This window comes from Liolophura sinensis, chromosome 6 (genome assembly GCF_032854445.1).
Source record: "Liolophura sinensis isolate JHLJ2023 chromosome 6, CUHK_Ljap_v2, whole genome shotgun sequence".
NCBI lineage: Eukaryota > Metazoa > Mollusca > Polyplacophora > Chitonida > Chitonidae > Liolophura > Liolophura sinensis.
The window spans coordinates 1,284,605-1,310,510 of record NC_088300.1 but is presented as its reverse complement, the minus strand read 5'-3'; the positions used below and the strand labels follow the sequence as shown (position 1 = coordinate 1,310,510).

Here is a 25,906-nt window from a genome sequence, read left to right as displayed (position 1 = left end):
TCCCAGGTTTATATAAGGTCAAGCATGTATTTCACCTGTCCCAGGTTTATATAAGGTCAAGCATGTATTTTACCTGTCCCAGGTTTATATAAAGTCAAGCATGTAGTTTACATGTCACAGATTTATATAAGGTCAAGCATGTATTTTACCTGTCACAGGTTTACATAAGGTCAAGCATGTATTTTACATGTCACAGGTTTATATAAGGTCAAGCAAGTACATGCATACTTTACCTTTCAGAGGTCAAGCCTACATTTTACCCGTCATTGGTACATGTGCAAATGTATATAAAGCGAGTATAATCAGCCAGAGGTCAAGCAACCATGTTACCGGTCAAAGACCAAGTACATACATGTCTTCACCAGTCAAAGGCCAAGTACATACATGTCTTCACCAGTCAGAGATCACACACCCATGTTACCAGTGAAAGACCAAGAACATACATGTCTTCACCAGTCAGAGATCATGCAACCATGTTTACCTGTCAAAGACCAAGTACATAAATGTCTTCACCAGCCAGAGGTCATGCAACCATGTTACCAGTCAAAGGCCAAGTACATACATGCCTTCACCAGTCAGAGGTCACACAACCATGTTACCAGTCACTCACCAAGTACATACATGTCTTCACCAGTCAGAGATTAAACACCCATTTTACCAGTGAAAGACCAAGTACATACATGTCTTCACCAGCCAGAAATCATGCAACCATGTTACCAGTGAAAGGCCAAGTACATACATGTCTTCACCAGTCAGAGGTCACACAACCATGTCACCAGTCACTCACCAAGTACATACATGTCTTCACCAGTCAGAGATTAAACACCCATTTTACCAGTGAAAGACCAAGTACATACATGTCTTCACCAGCCAGAAATCATGCAACCATGTTACCAGTCAAAGGCCAAGTACATACATCCCTTCACCAGTCAGAGATCACACAACCATGTCACCAGTCAAAGGCCAAGTGCATACATGTCTTCACCAGTCAGAGATTAAACACCCATTTTACCAGTCAAAGGCCAAGTACATACATGTCTTCACCAGTCAGAGATTAAACACCCATTTTACCAGTGAAAGACCAAGTACATACATGTCTTCACCAGCCAGAAATCATGCAACCATGTTACCAGTCAAAGGCCAAGTACATACATGTCTTCACCAGTCAGAGATCACACAATCATGTCACCAGTCAAAGACCAAGTACATACATCTCTTCACCAGTCAGAGATCATGCAACCATGTTTACCTGTCAAAGACCAAGTACATAAATGTCTTCACCAGCCAGAGATCAAGCAACCATGTTACCAGTCAAAGACCAAGTACATACATGTCTTCACCAGTCAGAGATCATGCAACCATGTAACCAGTCAAAGGCCAAGTGCATACATGTCTTCACCAGCCAGAGGTCATGCAACCATGTTACCTGTCAAAGACAAAGAACATACATGTCTTCACCAGTCAGAGATCATGCAACCATGTAACCAGTCAAAGGCCAAGTACATACATGCCTTCACCAGTCAGAGGTCACACAACCATGTCACCAGTCAAAGACCAAGTGCATACATGTCTTCACCAGTCAGAGATCATGCAACCATGTTTACCTGTCAAAGACCAAGTACATAAATGTCTTCACCAGTCAGAGATCACACAACCATGTAACCAGTCAAAGGCCAAGTGCATACATGTCTTCACCAGCCAGAGGTCATGCAACCATGTTACCTGTCAAAGACAAAGAACATACATGTCTTCACCAGTCAGAGATCATGCAACCATGTAACCAGTCAAAGGCCAAGTACATACATGCCTTCACCAGTCAGAGGTCACACAACCATGTCACCAGTCAAAGACCAAGTGCATACATGTCTTCACCAGTCAGAGATCATGCAACCATGTTTACCTGTCAAAGACCAAGAATATAAATGTCTTCACCAGTCAGAGATCACACAACCATGTTACCAGTCAAAGGCCAAGTGCATACATGTCTTCACCAGCCAGAGATCAAGCAACCATGTTACCAGTCAAAGACCAAGTACATACATATCTTCACCAGTCAGAGATCACACAACCATGTTACCGGTCAAAGGCCAAGTACATAAATGTCTTCACCAGTCAGAGATCAAACACCCATGTCACCAGTCAAAGGCCAAGTACATACATGTCTTCACCAGCCAGAGGTCAAACACCCATGTCACCAGTCAAAGGCCAAGTACATCTGTGTCTTCATCAGCCAGAGATCATGCAATCATGTTACCAGTCAAAGGCCAAGTACATAAATGTCTTCACCAGCCAGAGATCAAGCAACCATGTTACCAGTCACTCACCAAGTACATACATGTCTTCACCAGTCAGAGATTAAACACCCATTTTACCAGTCAAAGGCCAAGTACATACATGTCTTCTCCAGCCAGAGATCACACAATCATGTTACCAGTCAAAGGCCAAGAACATAAATGTCTTCACCAGCCAGAGATCAAGCAACCATGTTACCAGTCAAAGGCCAAGTACATACATGTCTTCACCAGCCAGAGATCAAGCAACCATGTTACCAGTCAAAGGCCAAGTACATACATATCTTCACCAGTCAGAGATCACACAACCGTGTTACCAGTCAAAGACCAAGTACATACATGTCTTCACCAGTCAGAGATCATGCAACCATGTTACCAGTCAAAGACCAAGAACATACATGTCTTCACCAGTCAGAGATCACACAACCATGTTACCAGTCAAAGACCAAGTACATACATGTCTTCACCAGTCAGAGATCACACAACAATGTTACCAGTCAAAGACCAAGTACATACATGTCTTCACCAGCCAGAGATCACACAACCGTGTTACCAGTCAAAGGCCAAGAACATACATGTCTTCACCAGTCAGAGATCAAGCACCCATTTTACCATTCAAAGGCCAAGTACATACATGTCTTCACCAGTCAGAGGTCAAGCAACTATGTTACTCCTCAAGACCATTGATTTTCATGTATTTCATGTAGATAAAGCATCTATTTTACCTGTCAAGATACCAATGCCTTTCCTGTATTTACCAGCCAGAGATCAAGTACCTATCTTACCAGTTACTATCCATACACTGCAGGCCTGGAAGCACCCAATCCTAATGGGGATAAACATACATGCAAACACCTTCACAGGAACAAACAACTTTTCCACCAACATGGACATGGATAAGATAGACGATCGTTGCAGGCTTATATACATAAGTAAACACCTAGTTCATAGATGTATAGATACTTTTTGGCTGCCTCCATGTGGTGTGTGGATTAAAAACATCATACAAGGCCAATTTGGACAGCCCTTGCAGCGAATGCTGTGTATTCATACAATGATTACATTTCCTAGATGCCAGGATCTATTGTCCTGCAGATCTCTAACCATCATATCTCTTTGTCAAACCTACAGACATTGGTACACACATCCCTCCCTGTACAGACAATCACTGATATCATGATATCACAGTCAGGTTTGTACACACATCCCTGTCTGTACAGAAAATCACTGATATCAAGATATCACAGTTGGGTTTGTACACACATCCCTGTCTGTACAGACAATCACTGATATCATGATATCACAGTTGGGTTTGTACACACATCCCTGCCTGTACAGACAATCACTGATATCATGATATCACAGTCGGGTTTGTACACACATCCCTGTCTGTACAGAAAATCACTGATATCATGATATCACAGTTGGGTTTGTACACACATCCCTGTCTGTACAGAGAATCACTGATATCATGATATCACAGTTGGGTTTGTACACACATCCCTGTCTGTACAGAAAATCACTGATATCGTGATATCACAGCCAGGTTTGTACACACATCCCTGTCTGTACAGAGAATCATTGATATCATGATATCACAGTCGGGTTTGTACACACATCCCTGTCTGTACAGAAAATCACTGATATCATGATATCACAGTCAGGTTTGTACACACATCCCTGTCTGTACAGAGAATCACTGATATCATGACATCACAGTTGGGTTTGTACACACATCCCTCCCTGTACAGGCAATCACTGATATCATGAAACACAGTTGGGCACTGGGTCCACAACTAATCAATGCTTCTCTAGCCGGAATCATACTAATCAAAAAGTGAATAAGTAAAACCGATGCCAAATCACACTGTTAATCTAGCTTCTTGAAGGAAACTATAGATATGCCACATATACATGTACCGCTGAGAATACTGCACATAGCAATACATGTGGTACCACATTAACATTACATACAGTAGAAAACTGATCTCACTACTAGTTATGAATGATAAAAGAGCTTGTTCAATCTTCTTGAGGCAAGACAAACACATTTCCATCAGAGAGAGCCAGCCTCAGGAAGAGCCAGCGTCAGACATAGACATAGAGTAATTATTATTTATGTATGTTTATATTAGCACTGAGTGCAGTTCACTTCAGTAAACATTCGTGTTAATTTGCTTGATCATGTCTGCATGTCTACTAGCAATTAATTATTCACACCTGCATATTAGTCTCCTCAGGGTCACATTTCAAAGAAAATAAATATCCCCAAAGAAAACATCTCAAAAACTATACATTAATTGTATTTAATTACTTGGTGCTTAATGCCTTGCACAAGAATGTTTAGCTTGTACGATGGTGGCCAGGATTACTGGTGAAGTACACAATCTACCTTTGTTAGGTAACTGACAAACCTTCATGAAGCCATGTGCAGCCATATGCAGCCAAAACAGCAACAGTTGAATTCAAACACATGACCTTATGGTCAAGGACCTGACAGTTATCGTAAACCAGCACTTTAACTCTCTAAGCCAGACAGTTATTGTAATCCAGCGCTTTCACCCTCTAAGCCACACAGTTATCGTAAGCCGGCGCTTTAACCCTCTAAGTCTGACAGTTATTGTAAGTCGGCGCTATAACCTTCTACGCCAGACAGTTATCGTAAGCTGCTGCTTTAACCCTCTAAACCACACAGTCACTGTAAGCCCGCGCTTTAACCCTCTAAGTCTGACAGTTATTGTAAGTCGGCGCTATAACCCTCTATGCCACACAGTTATCGTAAGCCGCTACTTTAACCCTCTAAGCCACACAGTCACTGTAAGCCCGCGCTTTAACCCTCTAAGTCTAACAGTTATTGTAAGTCGGCGCTATAACCCTCTATGCCACACAGTTATCGTAAGCCGGTGCTTTAACCCTCTAAGCCACACAGTCACTGTAAGCCCGCGCTTTAACCCTCTAAGTCTGACAGTTATTGTAAGTCGGCGCTATAACCCTCTATGCCAGACAGTTATCGTAAGCCGGTGCTTTAACCCTCTAAGCCACACAGTCAGTGTAAGCCCGCGCTTTAAACCTCTAAGTCTGACAGTTATTGTAAGTCGGCGCTATAACCCTCTATGCCAGACAGTTATCGTACGCCAGTGCTTTAACCCTCTAAGCCACACAGTCACTGTAAGCCCGCACTTTAACCCTCTAAGCCAGACAGTTATCGTAAGCCCATTACTTCTAATTATTGGGACACCTGGTCTGCTCATTTCAGGTCGGTATATATGTAATTGTAGCCAGAGTATTTAACTGGTTTTTCTCACATGGTCAGACCATGTGCTGAACAACTTATTCATATCTTTACTTTTCCAAAAAGCTGTGAAAGAAATGGAAAATTTGGTATTAGCACTAACATCTGTCAGAAAAATAAGAAGAATTGGGGTATAAACCCTATATGAGAATGAATGTAACTTGTATCATTTTTATTTTATAATCATATTGCATTGACACTCAAAAAATAGCAATCAGGATGTACTTTTAACACAATAATCAATCAGCGAAACATCCCTGAATTTTGTTTACAACAAAACCCCTGAAGTTATTCTCTTGAGTTTAATTACAGTAACTATTATTAGAAAATAAAACCAAAGAGCTGAGCTTCATGCGAATAAATAAAAACAATAGGTTGATAGGAAAGTATAACCTGTATAAAGATGGAGGCAGACTAGCATGCAGGTGTTATAAAACATCAGAGAGCTTGGCCGGTGTTCATTCCATTCAGAACCGTGCATGATTGTTACATTATTCACAACCATGACAGCTAATACCTTGCAGTCAATACTTCTGATGGCCTTTTGTGCTCTGTACTGCAATAACCACTGGAAGTCTGAACCAGCTATCAATGGTCCTGTAGAAGTGACCGGTGCACACCTGGGACATGTAACAAAGGCTTAATCAGTGGACACAACTGACCACTAACAACGCAATTAATCAATATCACAGTCAGCTCAACAAAAACAATGGCCATAGTCATTTTCTGACCACTCAGTCGTTCACAGAATAGCATTCTATGTGCTGATTCTAAAAGCCATCATAACTAATAACTGATTACAAAATATGATTTATCTCCAACACAAAATGAACCCACACACAAACTTTATTCCAAAATTAATGGATAATATTTGAAGCAGTTATTGCACAAAACCAAGAACCAAAGAGAATTACAAAATTCAAAACATATGCTTGCTTTTCACCAGTTCAATGAAGCATGGGATAAAGATGAACACACTTCTCTGGCATCTTGACAGAGTTGTCACGAAGTCAAAGTTTAAGCAGAACAGGTTTACCAAAAATATTCACAATTTCCATTTTAAATACAAAATAAAGTAGATAGTTTAAAAGTCTCATGCTAACTCACCAGCTGCATGTACCTGTGCATAATTTGTACAGCATACACTTACATTTATTCGATCACTTTATCATGAACTGTAAACTGACTAATAATGGCAATAGTACTAAGTGTGGTTTGCACACTGGAGCCATAGCTGCCTTAGAATAGCACATTTCCTCAGATATTCTCCTGTAATTCGTCAGTTTTATTCACTGGAATTCAGTCCTCATTCATTACGAATGCAATTTACTTCGCTTGTTAATTTACTAATTTTTTTTGTTTTTGTTTATTGATTTATTTGTTTATAGTTACTTCTACAAAATGGTGGCCAGTTCTATGATAGACAATGATAGACAAGGATAAACCACCGACCTTGGCTTACTTTCCCACTATTCACTAGTCACCAAAACCCGTTTTTAAGACTTGGATCGAACCTGTACCTAGTGCACCTCTGTTCGAGTCAGGTGTCTTACCACAGAGCCATATATCTTACTCCCCTGTATTAACAGTATTAGTTAAGGATTAACCTTAAAGGGACACAGGGCTGAAAGAAATTCAAAATTTTGCTTCAGCCAAACGAAAATGCGTTGCGCCTGACTCTTAACCTTCTGGGCCTATATTTTTTGAAAAAATGTCAACTGAGAGAATTATAAGGGGAAATCTGTCAATGGTCTAAACTGTTTGACCAACAAAACAACATGCTAATAAGGCAATGCAAAGATTCCCACAATGCAAAGTTCATTCATGGATTGCACATGTAAAAAACATGACAGGTTCAAAGTAAATTATACGTCTAGTAAACCAAATACAACCTTCCTTTCTATCAATAATATGTTATACAGTTTTCATAATTCCCAAAGACCAGTACTGCAAAACTGAACTACATTAGTCAGACATTTCACATATCGTTAAACATCTCCCGCTGTCTAAACAACAAGGGGGAAGTAGCCGAGTCAAAAAAAGCCAGTCTTTGGTTACTGTTTCGAAATAGGAAAACTGGGATAAAACTGACCGATCAGTTGTCAACTCAAAGTCAGATACATACACATGTTAGCAAACTTCCTGTCTCAACTCTGAATTATTTGTACAGGAGGGCTAAAATAACAGCTAAATTTTTTCGCTGTCAGCAATATGTCTCTTTTACGCTATGTTAAAGACCACCTAAAGATTAACGTACATGTCAAAACAAAAGTGCCATGTCATTTCATTTTCCAGTTCAAAGCAGCCTGTCCCTACTTATGATAGACCATTCTAGTTGTCAGTAAACTGGTAATGGTTGGCATGCCATCAAGGTGCAATGGCCTAGGAGCCTTTTGCCAGTGCGTCACTGTGAGTTCATGTCAAGTTCCTGTACGGCCGTACGTGGGAAGGTCTGCCTGCAACCTGCAGACAGTTGTGGGTTTTCCTTGCTTACTAAGTAAACATTATCTGTCATTTTCCTCTGCCACATGTCCTGGTATGTATCCTACCCTGGTTCTTTCAGCATACTGAAAACACTATGTCATTTTATTGAATGTCTAATTACAGACTGGTAACATTTATCACTAGCACAATAACATACACAATAGACCGGTTTGCTCAATTTCCTCTGGCAGGGTGAGATTGGGCCATTACCCCTGCCACATCAATCTCTACAAACCGATGAGTTAGTTCTGACTCAGCCTACCGTGTAAACTAACTTTACACCTAAATTTCCAATGAGGGAACACACACAGCTAAGCAACTGCCAGCCACCAGTAACACAGGTCTACAGGCTAACTATTACACGAATGTTTGTTAGTTGCCATAGTAACAGGTTACCATGCCAACGGATGAACACAAAACATAACAACCTGCCTGGAATGTTTGCTGTGAAGAACACAGGTTAATTACTCAGATTGGCATCATAAATTCAGTACAGCTGCTTTCCATGACAACTTGTATCAACGAAGGTACATGTACATGTATATATGTGTGTAACGCATTCTTCTAAACAGTAATTATTATCTCAGATTCATGCATCAACATTCTTGCATAGATTCCTGTACATGTACATTTCTAAAACATGAAATGAAAACGAGAGTTGTTCACCACACATATCCTGACACCTAACATATCAGGTGTGTGATGACTTATGTGTGACCACCAGGTGACACTATTGCTGAGGACAAGAGTTGTTCATCACACATATCATGACACCTAACAAAACAGGTGTGTGATGACTTACCTGTAATCGCTTCATTCTCACCACCAGGTGACACTATTGCTGAGGAAAAGAGTTGTTCATCACACATATCATGACACCTAACAAAACAGGTGTGTGATGACTTACCTGTAATCGCTTCATTCTCACCACCAGGTGACACTATTGCTGAGGACAAGAGTTGTTCATCACACATATCATGACACATAACAAAACAGGTGTGTGATGACTTACCTGTAACTTCTTTATTCTAACCACCAGGTGAGACTGCTGCTGAGTAGTAGAGCTTTTCATCACATACACTCTGACACCTAAACCTAACAGGTGTGTGATGACATGTGTAACCACCAGGTGACACTATTGCTGAGGACTAGAGCTGTGCATCACATACACTCTGACACCTAAACCTAACACGTGTGTGATAGCTTACCTGTAACCTCTTCATTCTCACCACCAGGTGACACTATTACTGAGGACTAGAGCTGTTCATCACATACACCCTGACAACTGACATAACAGGTGTGTGATAACTTACCTGTAATCTCTTCATTCTAACCACCATCTGATGCTATTGCTGAGGACTAGAGTTGTTCATCACACATATCCTGACACCTAACATAACAGGTGTGTGATAACTTACCTGTAATCTCTTCATTCTCACCACCAGGTGAGGGTATTGTTGAGGATTGGAGTTGTCTATGCCATGCCGCATGTCTTGCATCTGAAACAGATGAATAGACAGTTTTCAATCCTACAAGAGTACATACATGTTTGACTGAGCTCCAGATCTTTGAAAATAATAGATCAGTCACATGTTATATTTTACTGAGCACTTCACCCAGGTTATTATTTGAAGACAAACGTCAGAAACACAAAAACTCATATTATCAGGTTAGAGGAGATGAAAGGAGAGAAATAAAACATCCCCCTTTAGGTCAGAAGACATGTTTAAAAATGTACATGTTAAATCAACACAAACCCTGGGTACCCTACTTCTTCTCATTTTTCTGACAGGTATTAGTAGCACTGAAATTACATTTCTCTTGAAGGAAAACAAAAGACATGAATATGTTGTTTATTAAATGGACTAACCGTGTGAAAAAAAGAAACTAAATGTTTCTGCTACAATTATAAGCATACTGGCTCAAAAGGACACACTAAGTGTCCTAAAAATGAGAAGAATGTATGCATAGGGATTATCATCTTCACATGACCGAAATCTGACAGAACTAAGCTTATGAGAAAGTTATATTTGATTTATAAATTTTTTACATACAATATCAGCATGTTTTAAAAGACATATACCTATCACTGCACCCCACATCACCCACCAACCTGCTGCTTAACACTAATGAAATGGAGTCATGACCCTCTGATACCTCTTTAACCTAAGACGCACATACATCATTGTACACATTTTCATATGTCATCATAACACAAACTTTTTAAGAAATTTACTGAAAACTGTATAAGGAACTGTGTGAGCAAGCTCTCCAGCTTTCATTCACAACAGCAATAACTTGGAAAACTACCCAGGGAATGTTACCCCAAAATCACAGGCACATCTTCACACAATGTATCATCACATCTATCAACTTTCACGAAGCCTCCAAATTTATTTTTAGCTTAAAAGCTAATGTACTTTGGTTAAGCGACACAATAATAAGCTTTTGTGGTACTTGAGTTAAGCTACTTCAAGAAACACTTCAAGTTAAGCAATTTTAATAATGAACTTATGAAGTTTTGTGAAACCGTATCCATTTAACGCTCTCATTTTTTGACGCTCCAAATCCATCTTTGCACAGTGGTAGCATGGAAGCTACACGTAAATCACTGAACTGAAATCGTTCAACCAAAGTGCACCTGCACATGTATGTATGATACAGAATGGAGGAATAGTTCTGTGGGCAAAACATCCTCATAGTAAACAGATGGACAGGCATTCCAAAAGCCAGGTAGCCAGATAAGCTGCTTATTGCAATAGCTACCAATGATGTACAACACAACATGTACAAGCCTAAACATGTACACTGTATACACCCAGCCAAGCCTAAACATGTACAAGCATACATGTACACTGTATACACCCAGCCAAGCCTAAACATGTACAAGCACACATGTACACTGTATACACCCAGCCAAGCCTAAACATGTACAAGTATAAAGGTACACTGTATACACGCAGCCAAGCCTAAACATACACTCAGCCAAGCCTAAACATGTACATGCATACATGTACACTGTTTACACCCTGTCAAGCCTAAACATGTAAAGCCTAAAAATGTACACTGTATACACTCAGCCAAGCCTAAACATGTACACTGTTTACACCCAGCCAAGCCTAAACATGTACAAGCAAGTCAAACCATATACACCCACTCCCCCCCCCCCTGCCACCCCCCCCCCTCCCCCAAATTATCACAATAGCTTGCCATACTTTAAAGAGCACAGTTAAACATCACCGAGATAGGTGGTAAAGTTGAACCAAACAAACCAAAATCGCTCATAGTTTCTTTGTATTATTAGTCACATAGTTCAGTGTTGGTTCTATATTTACTTCTGATCGGAGACTGGTAGATTATGACGAGAAACTGACCTGTATCATCTAACCTGCACATAAACCATGATCACCCAGGTATCTCCCTGAACAAAATGACATGTATCATCTCACCTTCAGATAAACCATGATCACCCAGGTATCACCCTGAAGAAACTGACATGTATCATCTAACCTGCACATAAACCATGATCACCCAGACATCACCCTGAAGAAAATGACATGTATCATCTAACCTGCATATAAACCATGATCATCCAGACATCACCATGAAGAAACTGACATCTATCAATTAACCTGCATATAAACCATGATCACCCAGGTATCTCCCTGAAGAAAATGACATGTATCATCTCACCTTCAGATAAACCATGATCACCCAGACATTACCCTGAAGAAACTGACATGTATCATCTAACCTGCATATAAACCATGATCATCCAGACATCACCCTGAAGAAACTGACATGTATCATCTAACCTGCATATAAACCATGATCATCCAGACATCACCATGAAGAAACTGACATCTATCAATTAACCTGCATATAAACCATGATCACCCAGGTATCTCCCTGAAGAAAATGACATGTATCATCTCACCTTCAGATAAACCATGATCACCCAGACATCACCCTGAAGAAAATGACATGTATCATCTAACCTGCATATAAACCATGATCACCCAGGTATCACCCTGAAGAAACTGACATCTATCAATTAACCTGCACATAAACCATGATCACCCAGACATCACCCTGATGAAAATGACATGTATCATCTAACCTGCATATAAACCATGATCATCCAGACATCACCCTGAAGAAACTGACATGTATCATCTAACCTGCATATAAACCATGATCATCCAGACATCACCCTGAGGAAAATGACATGTATCATCTAACCTGCACATAAACCATGATCACCCAGACATCACCCTGAAGAAACTGACATGTATCATCTAACCTGCATATAAACCATGATCATCCAGACATCACCCTGAAGAAAATGACATGTATCATCTAACCTGCACATAAACCATGATCACCCAGACATCACCCTGAAGAAACTGACATGTATCATTTAACCTGCATATAAACCATGATCATCCAGACATCACCCTGAGGAAAATGACATGTATCATCTAACCTGCACATAAACCATGATCACCCAGACATCACCCTGAAGAAACTGACATGTATCATCTAACCTGCATATAAACCATGATCATCCAGACATCACCCTGAAGAAACTGACATGTATCATTTAACCTGCATATAAACCATGATCATCCAGACATCACCCTGAGGAAAATGACATGTATCATCTAACCTGCACATAAACCATGATCACCCAGACATCACCCTGAAGAAACTGACATGTATCATCTAACCTGCATATAAACCATGATCATCCAGACATCACCCTGAAGAAACTGACATGTATCATCTAACCTGCATATAAACCATGATCATCCAGACATCACCCTGAAGAAACTGACATGTATCATCTAACCTGCATATAAACCATGATCATCCAGACATCACCCTGAAGAAACTGACATGTATCATTTAACCTGCATATAAACCATGATCATCCAGACATCACCCTGAGGAAAATGACATGTATCATCTAACCTGCACATAAACCATGATCACCCAGACATCACCTTGAAGAAACTGACATGTATCATCTAACCTGCATATAAACCATGATCATCCAGACATCACCCTGAAGAAACTGACATGTATCATCTAACCTGCATATAAACCATGATCATCCAGACATCACCCTGAAGAAAATGACATGTATCATCTAACCTACATATAAACCATGATCATCCAGACATCACCCTGAAGAAACTGACATGTATCATCTAACCTGCATATAAACCATGATCATCCAGACATTACCCTAAAGACAATGACATGTATCTTCTAACCTACATATAAACCATGATCACCCAGACATCACCCTGAAGAAACTGACATGTATCATCTAACCTGCATATAAACCATGGTCACCCAGACATCACCCTGAAGAAACTGACATGTATCATCTAGCCTTCAGATAAACCATGATCACCCAGACATCACCCTAAAGAAAATGACATGTATCATCTAACCTGCAAAACCATGATCATCCAGACATCACCCTGAAGAAAATGACATGTATCATCTAACCTTCAGATAAACCATGATCACCCAGACATCACCCTGAAGAAAATGACATGTATCATCTAACCTGCACATAAACCATGATCATCCAGACATCACCCTGAAGAAAATGACATGTATCATCTAACCTGCATATAAACCATGATCATCCAGACTTCACCCTGAAGAAAACGACATGTATCATCTAACCTGCATATAAACCATGATCATCCAGATATCTCCCTGAACAAAATGACATGTATCATTTAACCTACATATAAACCATGATCATCCAGACATCACCTTGAAGAAACTGACCTGTATCATCTAACCTGCATATAAACCATGATCATCCAGACATCACCCTGAAGAAAATGACATGTATCATCTAACCTACATATAAACCATGATCATCCAGACATCACCTTGAGGAAACTGACCTGTATCATCTAACCTGCATATAAACCATGATCATCCAGACATCACCCTGAAGAAAATGACATGTATCATCTAACCTGCATATAAACCATGATCATCCAGACATCACCCTGAAGAAAATGACATGTATCATCTAACCTGCACATAAACCATGATCACCCAGACATTACCCTGAAGAAAATGACCTGTATTATCTAACCTGCATATAAACCATGATCATCCAGACATCACCCTGAAGAAAACGACATGTATCATCTAACCTGCATATAAACCATGATCATCCAGACATCACCCTGAAGAAACTGACATGTATCATCTAACCTGCACATAAACCATGATCATCCAGACATCACCCTGAAGAAAACGACATGTATCATCTAACCTGCATATAAACCATGATCACTCAGACATCACCCTGAAGAAACTGACATGTATCATCTAACCTGCATAAAAACCATGATCATCCAGATATCTCCCTGAACAAAATGACATGTATCATCTCACCTTCAGATAAACCATGATCACCCAGATATCTCCCTGAAGAAAATGACATGTATCATCTAACCTGCACATAAACCATGATCACCCAGACATTACCCTGAAGAAAATGACCTGTATTATCTAACCTGCATATAAACCATGATCATCCAGACATTACCCTGAAGAAAATGACATGTATCATCTAACCTGCACATAAACCATGATCATCCAGACATCACCCTGAAGAAACTGACATGTATCATCTAACCTGCACATAAACCATGATCATCCAGACATCACCCTGAAGAAAATGACATGTATCATCTAACCTGCATATAAACCATGATCATCCAGACATCACCCTGAAGAAAATGACATGTATCATCTAACCTGCATATAAACCATGATCTTCCAGACATCACCTTGAAGAAAATGACATGTATCATCTAACCTGCACATAAACCATGATCACCCAGACATTACCCTGAAGAAAATGACATGTATCATCTAACCTGCATATAAACCATGATCATCCAGACATCACCCTGAAGAAAATGACCTGTATCATCTAACCTTCAGATAAACCATGATCACCCAGACATCACCCTGAAGAAAATGACATGTATCATCTAACCTGCATATAAACCATGATTATCCAGACATCACCCTGAACAAAATGACATGTATCATCTAACCTACATATAAACCATGATCATCCAGACATCACCCTGAAGAAAATGACATGTATCATCTAACCTGCATATAAACCATGATCACCCAGACATTACCCTGAAGAAAATGACATGTATCATCTAACCTGCACATAAACCATGATCATCCAGACATCACCCTGAAGAAAATGACATGTATCATCTAACCTGCATATAAACCATGATCACCCAGACATTACCCTGAAGAAAATGACCTGTATCATCTAACCTGCACATAAACCATGATCACCCAGACATCACCCTGAAGAAAATGACATGTATCATCTAACCTGCATATAAACCATGATCATCCAGACATCACCTTGAAGAAAATGACATGTATCATCTAACCTGCACATAAGCCATGATCACCCAGACTTCACCCTGAAGAAAATGACATGTATCATCTAACCTGCATATAAACCATGATCATCCAGACATCACCCTGAAGAAAATGACATGTATCATCTAACCTGCATATAAACCATGATCATCCAGACATCACCCTGAAGAAACTGACATGTATCATCTAACCTGCATATAAACCATGATCACCCAGACATTACCCTGAAGAAACTGACATGTATCATCTAACCTGCACATAAACCATGATCATCCAGACATCACCCTGAAGAAAATGACATGTATCATCTAACCTGCACATAAACCATGATCACCCAGACATCACCCTGAAGAAACTGACATGTATCATCTAACCTGCACATAAACCATGATCATCCAGATATCAACCTGAAGAAACTGACATGTATCATCTAACCTGCATATAAACCATGATCATCCAGACATCACCCTGAAGAAAATGACATGTATCATCTAACCTCCACATAAACCATGTTCATCCAGACATTACCCTGAAGACAATGACATGTATCATCTAACCTACATATAAACCATGATCACCAAGACTTCACCCTGAAGAAAATGAGATGTATCATCTAACCTGCAAAACCATGATCATCCAGACATCACCCTGAAGAAACTGACATGTATCATTTAACCTGCACATAAACCATGATCACCCAGACATCACCTTGAAGAAACTGACATGTATCATCTAACCTGCACATAAACCATGATCACCCAGACATCACCCTGAAGAAACTGACATGTATCATCTAACCTGCATATAAACCATGGTCACCCAGACATCACCCTGAAGAAACTGACATGTGTCATCTAGCCTTCAGATAAACCATGATCACCCAGCATCACCCTAAAGAAAATGACATGTATCATCTAACCTGCATATAAACCATGATCACCCAGACATTACCCTGAACAAAATGACCTGTATTATCTAACCTGCATATAAACCATGATCATCCAGACATCACCCTGAAGAAACTGACATGTATCATCTAACCTGCACATAAACCATGATCACCCAGACATCACCCTGAAGAAACTGACATGTATCATCTAACCTGCATATAAACCATGGTCACCCAGACATCACCCTGAAGAAACTGACATGTATCATCTAGCCTTCAGATAAACCATGATCACCCAGACATCACCCTAAAGAAAATGACATGTATCATCTAACCTCCACATAAACCATGATCACCCAGACATCACCCTGAAGAAACTGACATGTATCATCTAACCTGCATATAAACCATGATCACCCAGACATCACCCTGAAGAAACTGACATGTATCATCTAACCTCCACATAAACCATGATCATCCAGGTATCACCCTGAAGAAAATGACCCGTATCATCTAACCTGCATATAAACCATGATCATCCAGACATCACCCTGAAGAAAATGACATGTATCATCTAACCTGCATATAAACCATGATCACCCAGACTTCACCCTGAAGAAAATGACATGTATCATCTAACCTGCATATAAACCATGATCATCCAGACATCACCCTGAAGAAAATGACATGTATCATCTAACCTGCATATAAACCATGATCATCCAGACATCACCCTGAAGAAACTGACATGTATCATCTAACCTGCACATAAACCATGATCACCCAGACATTACCCTGAAGACAATGACATGTATCATCTAACCTACATATAAACCATGATCACCAAGACATCACCCTGAAGAAACTGACATGTATCATCTAACCTGCATATAAACCATGGTCACCCAGACATCACCCTGAAGAAACTGACATGTATCATCTAGCCTTCAGATAAACCATGATCACCCAGACATCACCCTAAAGAAAATGACATGTATCATCTAACCTGCATATAAACCATGATCATCCAGACATCACCCTGAAGAAACTGAGATGGTTTCAATAGCTAGATCTCTTACTTATACACATCTAAATTACCAAGAGAAATGTTGGTTTTTCAGCCCAAAGCTTCATGAACTTGATGTGAGGCAAATGAATACACTATTTACCTAGGATTTCCTATAACATACGTATTAGCATGTTGCTACAAACAGTTGTGCTGTTGGGAACGAAATGTACAACACCTCACATATCAATATGGTACAAGCCACTCAAGAACAATGACTGGCATATTGACCAAGACGTAAAGAAAGAATCCAGCCCAAAATAATGCCACAGAAACATCACATGATGGATTCCCTCACTTAGCGCAGTTAATTAGCTAGCTGAATAATTAACGATTACCTGTAGAAACCGACGCATAACAATACTGTAGCTCTGTACATCTATACATTATTCCATTCAGATTCCTTTTATCTTAAACTGATACAAAAATGGTTAAATAAATATATGCCCTATATAGTCATATCTTTGTATAGCCACATGTACAAACAACCAGCTTATGCAGATATATATTAAAAACAATATGTTTTTCCAAGCCACTCTTTTCATATACATGTACTACATGGATTCAACAATGTGTAAACCAGATACACAGTGAGTAAATAATTTAAATTGCATGTTGCTGAGTCTGTCTTTTCTGAGGCCCATATCCATGGAAACACAAACATTCAACAATCATATAAAGTTCTTTTTCCTTTTCCAACAATGCAGCTGAATACGGAGCAACTGAGGTCTAATTTGCAGATCTCCCATATTGTTTGTAAGCTTCAGGCCGATTTAGAGGCTATGAATTAACACTATTCTGTTTGGATGTACATGTAGACAAAGATGCAATTCTCTGATTTGCTATTAGCTCCACGAATGTGGGTCCACTGACGTATCGAGCAGTTGGCCTGCTGAGCCGCAGTGACTTATTGTACTAAACAGTAGTTTCAATGGATCTGTCACTATCCACTGCAAAACATGAGGTTTTAAATAATGCCATTGTTACATTTTTGGGACCTACATTCATGGTGCGAAGATGAATGTGCTGAAACATAGTGGGTGAAATGCATTTTCAAACTTGTAATACTGAACCTAATATTGTTAAGTCGGAGCACAATGGGTTGTGTTCAGCAATGTTTGTATTCCGAAGAAAGAAATTCTGACCTTCAAACTCAGTATAAAATCAAACCAAATAAATGCATGAGCATGTGAACATTTAGTTTAACAACCTCTCATGTCCTCATGCAGTCAAATAAAATTCTAAAGAGAGCATATTGCTGGGAGTATGTCTTTTTTGAAAGCACTCACACCTATGTGTGAGTTCAGCAGTAGGTCACAATCATTTCTCCTCAACACTTCCATTTGCCAGACATCTTCTCAATAGCTCTTGATTGATCGGCACTTCGTTCAAATCGACAGCATGCCCTTCAGGAATTCAAACTTCCTCCGCTTCTCTCACATTTATTGATTTCTCATTGATTTGCAGAAAGTCACGGTTGAGGCCTGAGGGTAGTGGACCACTGGCCATTCAGTAGCCACTGATTAGGTTCCTTACAGGTATATGCATTGCTCAGGTTTGGCTCAGGTATCATGAAAACTGTGAACTTAGGATTAAAATCAAGTGTTTATAGCGATGATTACTTAGATACCCGTCAGATTCTAGATACATGTAACACCTGTGAGTTTAAACCACTCAACTGTGGCCATTTCTACTGTCATAAACATTAATGTATGTACATGTATAAAGCATCAGGAATATGTCTAGTCACATTAACACTGGTTGGTTTATCATGTTGAACTCTTGATCTACTTTCTTACCACACATAAAGAGGCCAGACTAAACTGTAATGCATTTGTAATGATTCACTCAACATAATACAGTGTGTAACATCATGAAGCTGAGAACATGTCCAGACAAGATACGTCTTTGGAAATTTGTCACATATTACACACATATAACAATGGTACAACTAACAGAAATACGGAACAAGGAAAAAAATCAGTGAAACAGACAGATGTTCCCTAGAACTCTCAAGGGGTTCTACCTCCTGGTTCATGTGACCAGACCTCTCTAGGGGTTCTACCTCCTGGTTTATGTCTAAATTTGTGACCAAACATCTCTAGGGGTTCTTCCTCCTGGTTTATGTCTAAATTTGTGACCAAACATCTCTAGGGGTTCTTCCTCCTGGTTTATGGGACCAGAACTCTCTAGGGGTTCTACCTCCTGATTCATGTGACCAGACCTCCCTAGGGGTTCTACCTCCTGGTTTATGGGACCAGAACTCTCTAGGGGTTCTATCTCCTGGTTCATGTGTAAATTTGTGACCAGACCTCTCTAAGGGCTCTGCCTCCTGGTTCATATGACCAGACCTCTCTAGGAGTTCTACTTTCTGGTTCATGTCTAAATTTGCGACCAGACCTCTCTCGGGGTTCTACCGTCTGGTTCATGTGACCAGACCTCTTAGGGGTTCTACCTCCTTGTTCATGTCTAAATTTTATGACCAGGCCTCTCTAGGGGCCACATCACCTGTCTAAACTTTACCTGTGACCTAGGACTAACAGCTTTTCTCCAAAACTTTACAGGTTAAAACTGACTTCTGAGGAAGGATTGCCCACAGTGTCACAATATAAATACGATGTCCCTCATGTACCATACCTTTTGTCGATGTTGTCTGTAGGCCCTCTGTTTTTCATACTTCAGCAGTACTTTGCTGGCTGTTGGGAAACCTGTTTTTGGCATCGTTGCAGTTTTAGGTGAAGTCATCTATACACGTTAAAGGTTCAGAGTCACACACCCAAATCCTAAGTCAGTGAAGAAACATTCCTACAATGAGACAGAAAAGATGCACAGTAATAAATACTAGCTGTTAAAGAACAGATGGTATCAGATGCATCAAAAAAAAATTTTGGAAATACTTTTGAAAAAGTGTAAATTAAGAAGTTTTATCACATATAACGGACTGTAAGTAATGGAACTGCCATAAAACAGTCATGCAGTCACTGGATGACTATGTTTTATGCTTAGCCAAATGTGGCACAACATGGCCTCAGAACAAAGTTACCGATACTGTACAACATTTTTAGCCTAAGTAATTCTTCAACCACCCATAACTGGCAATTACGCAGCAGTGTATAAGGTCTCTGTAAAACATTATATGGCCCAGAGCAAGATTGATAGTATCAAAGTTTGGGTAAAGCACATCCTAAATACTCAGGTAAAACCATAAGTGTTCAGAAGGAACCAACTTACATGTATCTTCAAATATGCTGAAACGTTTAAAACCAATAAATTATAAGTTGTTATCCATATACAAACTCTGTGACCATTTTTATATATCCTAGACTGCAGTTTACTACATTGTGCAAATACTGGCTGTTTTAATGTTGTTATAAACTCCTGTCATAGATCGAGCTGTCTACCATGTGGCTAAATACCAAACACGGAGGTTGGAGTGAAATTTATCCAAAATCCAGTATAGTTTCATGCTGGCGTGAATTTACTCGTGATGCCACATCGGAACACCTACCTGGAACTGACCACTGAGAACACTGTGACTACGGACAGACAAATTATTTGGTGCCCAGCAGTAGTATACTGAAGCCAGCAAGGGAAGTACAGTGGTGTTCAAGGTAAACTTATGAGACAAGATAGGGCTGTGATAGTATACCACAGTTTACGACTGACTCTATAGGCATTCACAACAACGACATCAGCTTAATTAATGAGAGCTTTGATCTCGTTTAATCCTATCCCATTCTTGTCAAACCTGCGGCTTACCGCGTTTCTCTTCACGCACCTGTCCAGGTAACAGAAGCCACATTCCAGACATAATCCATTACATGACAGGTAAATCCACAGACCGGTAGAAAACGAGCTTACAGCGAAATCCACTCACCGTGTGGTTGCGTGTGCGCTTAGCGTGTTGATGTCTATGGTTACCACCGACTGTGTCAAGTTAGAAACGCGGTCGCTGATTGGCACACTGCCAGTTCTGACCTCTGAGGGTCGTAGATGGGCGGGCAATCGCTTCCCTCCACGAGATGAGCTGAGATGGCACGCAAGTCTCAGTCGTCTTCAAGTAGTATATCCTGTACATGTACTTCCACAGTGGTAGACACGCCTATAGTGGCTGATATACCGGTTGTCCTATCCATGCCAGTGACATTAACGCCCCTCGAAATCTATAATATTTAATCATGAATGAAATTAAAGTGAGGGAGCTAAGACCCCCCACCTCCAACCCTGAAATAATGGGGTTTTGGGGTTTTGTTTTTTTTTTTCATTGACCAAATGACATCGGCTAACCGGTTTGAATAAAAATTCTTATTAAAAGGAAAACGCATAGTTTATCCCGAATTTATCACAATTTTGTTTCAGCAGAACTTGCCTAAATTGCGCATCAGCGATATACATACCGAGAGCTTCCGGTTCACTGCATGTAACTACATGCAACTGTAAATATATCAGCCCGCTCCTAGAGACAAGTATTTAACACAAATGCACAAAATTAGTACCGTACATGCAGGCCTACAGCTTTTATTTATTAGCCAGTATCGTAGGTACCACACATAACCTAGTTTTTCTAGGACGCCGACCACGCTGTGTTTCACGGTTGTAAATTGTCAGAAAGACCTTTCATTTTTATTCAGAGATGATAGGCCTACCAAAATGATGATTAACAAAGGAAAATCCCTCGTCATGACACTACAATTGCATGCTTGCATTATAAATTTTTCATGGGTAATCAGTCAGCGCAGGCCTATATTAATTGTCTAATCCGAGTGATGTAGGATATTAGCCGAAATGAATTTTGGAAACCTGCACAGTGTTTGTGTTTAATGTGATGCGATATATATGAGTTACGGTGGGCCTCGATAGATAATGTGTTTAAAACTGGTTAAGTCGTCCTAAAGTAATTAACGTACCGGTATGTCTTATATACTCTCCATTTTGCAGAGGTTCGATCCTAGGATGTCAGAACTCTGCGACCAGAAAGTCCATCCTGCAATGTACAAATATAGGTTGACTTAGTCACGTACAGTTGGTGATTAGCACCTGTATGGCGGGTATGCACACCGGTATATTTGTTTATTTATTTATTCCCTTGGTGTTTTACGCGGTACTCAAGAATATTTCGATTACACTACGGCGACCAGCATGATGATACGAGGAAACCGGGCAGAGCCCGTAGGAAACCAAAGAGCAGCCGTAGGTTGCTGGAAGACCTTCCCACGTACGGCCGGAGAGGAAGCAAGCATGAAATGATTTGAACTCACCATATCGGTATAGGACAATACCTTTATATAGTCAGTACAGGCAGTGTTGTAGCATTAGTATAAGCCATTATTTAATAAGGTAATAAGACGAGGAAGAAAGCTTAATAAATTAAGACATTCAAAATGTGCAGTTTGGCTGGTTCAAAGGAAATGCCATGCTATATGTGACCGGACGTATTTGTTGCAATATAGCTGAGTATCACTTATTCAGGGTATGGGAGCATGGATATATGGAAGTGATCAACAAAAGAAGAAGTCCAGCTCAATACATGCTGTTTGGATATTAATAATTTCTGACCATGATACCTGTAAGCAGTGAAGGTAAATTTATCTCTGGATCACAACTATAGGTCAATCAGATCCTATCGCTGTCTCTGAAATCACGTCCTGTGCGTCAGCTTAACATAAAATATACGTGACTCGTGGGAAGTATTTCCCAAAGCTGGAGAGGTTTGTGTAAGCACACATGTAACTCGTGGTACTAAAATATATTTACACCAATATGTGTTCTTTAGATGCATCAGACATACAAGGAAGCTAAATACAACTTTAACCTGAGTTAGAGTCAAACCGTTGTAGAGATCCAGATAAAAATACATTTCCAGAAGAGGTACATTTGTAAGGCATAAGAAAGATAGAAGAATTTATGTCCATAAAACATGAGTATCTCCTGATATATAATGACTGCACTCAAAAAATTATTTTTTTTTTAATTTAAAGAGAAATTTTGTTGTCTGAGTGATGCTAGGATGTATACTGTTATAATAACAAAATATTCTGTAATATTTAACCTAATGTCCTGTCAGTCTAATACAGTCTTTCTGTTGAATTAATAGAATATGTGTGTCATATTTAACAGAATAATATGCTGCAATAACAGAATACATTCTAGCATGACTCAGACAACAGAAGTTGTCAAAATGAACAGATTAGTTTTTTGAGGGTGTTCTGCATTCCTCCACAGTTGACCTGATGTCCAATCTGCATTTTTTTATTATGAGTATTCTTTTATTTCTTTTAAAAAACGATGAGAAACTACACAAGCACTACTTTACCATTGTTTTCTGATTACTCATCTGCATAGAGTATGTCCGTTTCCATTTTAAAGACGTTTGATAATGTTCCACGTTCATTTCCGAGAAACCCGTTTTCACAAGCGGCTGTGCAAAGTGGGGAATTTTGTCTCAAGTCATATCGGTACTTGAAAAAACTTACCATGCCTCCACCAAAAAGAAACTGGGATAACCGAATCAGTGTGCTAATATTCTATTATAGGATAACGCAAAGCATGTCATCAGCTAACCTGTATTTAAATGTTAATTGGTCAATAAATATACAGCGTAAAACACCAATCAAATAAATAAATTAAAAATACACACCAATCGTTGGTATATTTGTATGCAGTTAGTGAATTACGTTTCTATGTACACTATGCCTGAATATTACACATTTTATAATTTTTAATTTTCTTGTTATAAAATGGGTAATCAGGCTTTGATATGCATGCATGCTGCATTCTCCCATGGTCAGAAACGTCTAGCTTAAAGCTTCAATCTCTACATGTGCCCCTCGACTAGTGAATGGTGTACACTTTCCAACAAGTACGTACATGTCAATCAAACGGCCGACAAAATATGGCCTGACCTCGTGTTTTGTGTATTTGTAAGACACAGTCATATGTACATGTATATACCTTATGTATACACGATGTGCAGCACCATACAACACTGCGTGCAGGGCAAGTCGGCTGTACTTTTGTGCCCTGTTTCAGTGCGCTGTTCACACCTTATCACGAACACAGTAGGCTGTGTCCATTTACTATATACGTCCATACATGGATCCATCTCTTTAATTGGTTTTTGAACAGGTCTAGTTCTATGTCTGAGCGTTTGTCTTATGATATGTCAAAAGAATATGAATACTTTCGAGGAATGCATAATCTTCGCAATCATGTCATTGTCCCAATACTAGTAAATACCTGTACATCATGTACGCTTGAATTCAACACGTCATGAAAATGTCAAAATCAAAACTCATTCAAACAAAACGTGAACACACCAGCACAAAATATGGTTAAATATGCCCAGAAAAATATCCGAACAATTCAGCCAAACACTATACCAGAGCCACAGATCAGAGGCTTAAAATTAAATTTTAATAACTGTTAATTCATTTCAATAATTTTGCATTGAATTTGAGTCAATACAGGCAGAACAGTTAGGGTCTTGACTTTATTATGATTTGAAAATCAGTATATCTGAATATGACAAGTACATGAAACATGAAAAGAGTGCTGTTGGCAAAACGACGAATGAAATGCCTTTGTTTACATGTAAATTTTCATCAAATGCGATGACAACACAGCACTTTGAGTAATATTAGGCCAGTGACGTCTAATAAATTGCACTTATCATCACTGTATTATTATTACATGGAAGTTGATACTTTTTTAAGCATTGACACGAACAGTTGAAATATAACTGATTTAAATGGGCAGTTACAGAAGATGGGTTTCACAGTTTACAATGTAACCACTGGCGAAATATCTCACTGTCGTCGTTGCTCTGGATTTACTCTTTGTGCTGTTTTCTTTTGTATTGTATAACAGTAAATATTGCACAGACATCATGCATTGCATGTGTAGGCTATACATTTACACATTAGTACTTCAGAGGTATCTGAATGTGACGCTCTGCTGGGGCGGCGGTATTTAGGACTGAATCGTGCGCTTCTAATACTTTTTGAAGGTAGTGTGTGTGTGGTGGGGGTGGTGGTGGTGGGGGGGGTTAATTTGTAGGTCCTAATGGTTTTATAAACATGCAATGACAGTATATTGAAAGATGGGACTTGGATAGAATAGGCATAATTAATATAACCCATGCATGCTGTTCAAAGACGACAGACGCATATAAAGCTTAGAAAACGTACCTGCAGACGCTTGACAAGAGGACACGAGATACAGTTAGGTTACTCACCTCTTTCAAAGATTACAATTGTGAAGTACGCCGTTAAACCCCAACACACACACAGTTTGTTGGAGGCTAGAATACTAGTATACAGTTTAATTTACCGCACTGTTATCTGTTGAGCATGTAGACCTAGTAATATCCAATTTTAATTCGTTATTTTTGAAATGTAACCGTCACCAAACTGTCGTCGACA

At 39.5% G+C, this 25,906-nt stretch overlaps 1 protein-coding gene across 2 annotated transcripts in view; it reads right to left on the bottom strand.

Moving 5' to 3' along the window:
- LOC135466200 (annexin A6-like) overlaps positions 1–21,367 on the bottom strand; it is a 55,716-nt gene extending 34,349 nt beyond the window's left edge. For both annotated transcript variants that reach the window (XM_064743599.1, XM_064743600.1), the window contains exons 1-3: positions 21,246–21,367; positions 20,124–20,291; positions 9,486–9,566 (exon numbers count right to left, since the gene is read on the bottom strand). In XM_064743599.1, coding sequence (XP_064599669.1) covers positions 9,486–9,566; positions 20,124–20,231 — 189 coding nt within the window. In that variant the 5' untranslated portion in view covers positions 20,232–20,291; positions 21,246–21,367. The remainder of the gene's footprint in view (positions 1–9,485; positions 9,567–20,123; positions 20,292–21,245) is intronic.
- Positions 21,368–25,906: the final 4,539 nt, after the last annotated feature.